Here is a 1,585-nt window from a genome sequence, read left to right on the forward strand (position 1 = left end):
CCCGGCCGCAAAAAAGAAAAACCAGGCATTTACCATATTTCTCGCATACAATGCACACTTTTTCTCTGCCCAAAAGGGAGTGGTGGTGGGATGGGGCATTTACCATAATTTCTCACATACAACACACAACTTCTCCCCTCAACCATGAGAAATGTGGTAAGGGCTCCAGGCCGTTACCCTAATTTCTCCCATACAATATGCGCTCTTCCTTCACCAAAAGGGGGCGGGGGAGAGTATGGGACAGTTACCATAATTTCCCACGTATAGCACGCCCCATCCCTCCCGCTGTTCTCCAGGCCTTGACTGTAAGTTATCACATACAGCATGCACCTTTTCTCTGCCCAAAAGGGCGCTGGTGTGAGGTGGTCACCGTAACTGCCCATGTAGGACACGCACCTTTGCCACCCTAAAGGGAGGCATTTTACCATAATTTACCATGTATAATGCACACCTTTTCCCCCCTCCCGTGCCCCAGGCTATGACTTCGCGGCAGTGCTGGAGTGGTTTGCAGAGCGGGTGGACCGCATCGTCCTCCTCTTCGACGCCCACAAGCTGGACATCTCGGACGAGTTCTCGGAGGTGATCAAGGGCCTGCGGCACCACGAGGACAAGATGCGGGTGGTGCTGAACAAGGCGGACCAGATCGGGACGCAGCAGTTGATGCGGGTGTATGGCGCCCTCATGTGGTCACTGGGCAAGATCGTGGACGCCCCCGAGGTGGTGCGCGTCTACATCGGCTCCTTCTGGGCCCAGCCCCTGCTGGTGGCCGACAACCGGCGCCTCTTCGAGGCCGAGGAGCTGGACCTCTTCCGCGACATCCAGGCCCTGCCCCGCAACGCCGCCCTGCGCAAGCTCAATGACCTCATCAAGAGGGCGCGGCTGGCCAAGGTGTGGGAGGAGCTTGAAATGATTATGGAGGGTGGGAGGGGCTTAATATGAATGGGGGGTTCAAGGAGGGGCTTAAATATTATAAGGGGCCTTATAGGGGTAGGAGGAGCTGGGGTGGGGGGGATCCAAGTGAGAGCGGCCTGTGATCCACTCTGTGCTGGGTGGGGAATACTGGGGGGACTGGGGACCAGGGCGCCTGGGCTGCCTGCTCTGTACTTGGAGGCACAGGGGTGCCGAGGCGTGGGGAAGGAGGGACCCAGGATTTCTGGGTTCTCTGACTTTGGGGGGGTGAGAGCAGGAAGGGGCTGAGAGCCCGGACACCTGGGTTCTCCCCAGCCCCTGCAACCCAGGCCTGTCCCCTGCCACCCCCAGGTCCACGCCTACATCATCTCGGTGCTGAAGAAGGAGATGCCCGTGTTCGGCAAGGACAGCAAGAAGAAGGAGCTGGTGGCCAACCTGGGCGACATCTACGCCCGCATCGAGAAGGAGCAGCAGATCCCGGCCGGGGACTTCCCCGACCTCCGCAAGATGCAGGTGGGGGCAGGGGCTGGGGCACCCAGCTGGGGTCGGTCTGTCTGGGGCTGGGGGTGAGAGCCCTGATGCCTGGGTTCTCCAGCTTTGGGAGGGGAGTGGGGGTGGGCAGGTGGCCCGGACACCTGGGCGCTCCAGCTGGTGGGGGAGGGGGGGCTGCCAGGGG

At 60.6% G+C, this 1,585-nt stretch overlaps 1 protein-coding gene across 2 annotated transcripts in view; it reads left to right on the top strand.

The window, feature by feature from the left end:
• The window catches only part of EHD1 (EH domain containing 1), a 19,545-nt gene that overhangs the window by 14,306 nt on the left and 3,654 nt on the right, over positions 1-1,585 (top strand). For both annotated transcript variants that reach the window (XM_006033163.3, XM_006033162.2), the window contains exons 3-4: positions 476-888; positions 1,261-1,422. In XM_006033163.3, coding sequence (XP_006033225.1) covers positions 476-888; positions 1,261-1,422 — 575 coding nt within the window. The remainder of the gene's footprint in view (positions 1-475; positions 889-1,260; positions 1,423-1,585) is intronic.

Source organism: Alligator sinensis, unplaced genomic scaffold (assembly GCF_000455745.1).
Source record: "Alligator sinensis unplaced genomic scaffold, ASM45574v1 scaffold1302_1, whole genome shotgun sequence".
Taxonomy (NCBI): domain Eukaryota; kingdom Metazoa; phylum Chordata; order Crocodylia; family Alligatoridae; genus Alligator; species Alligator sinensis.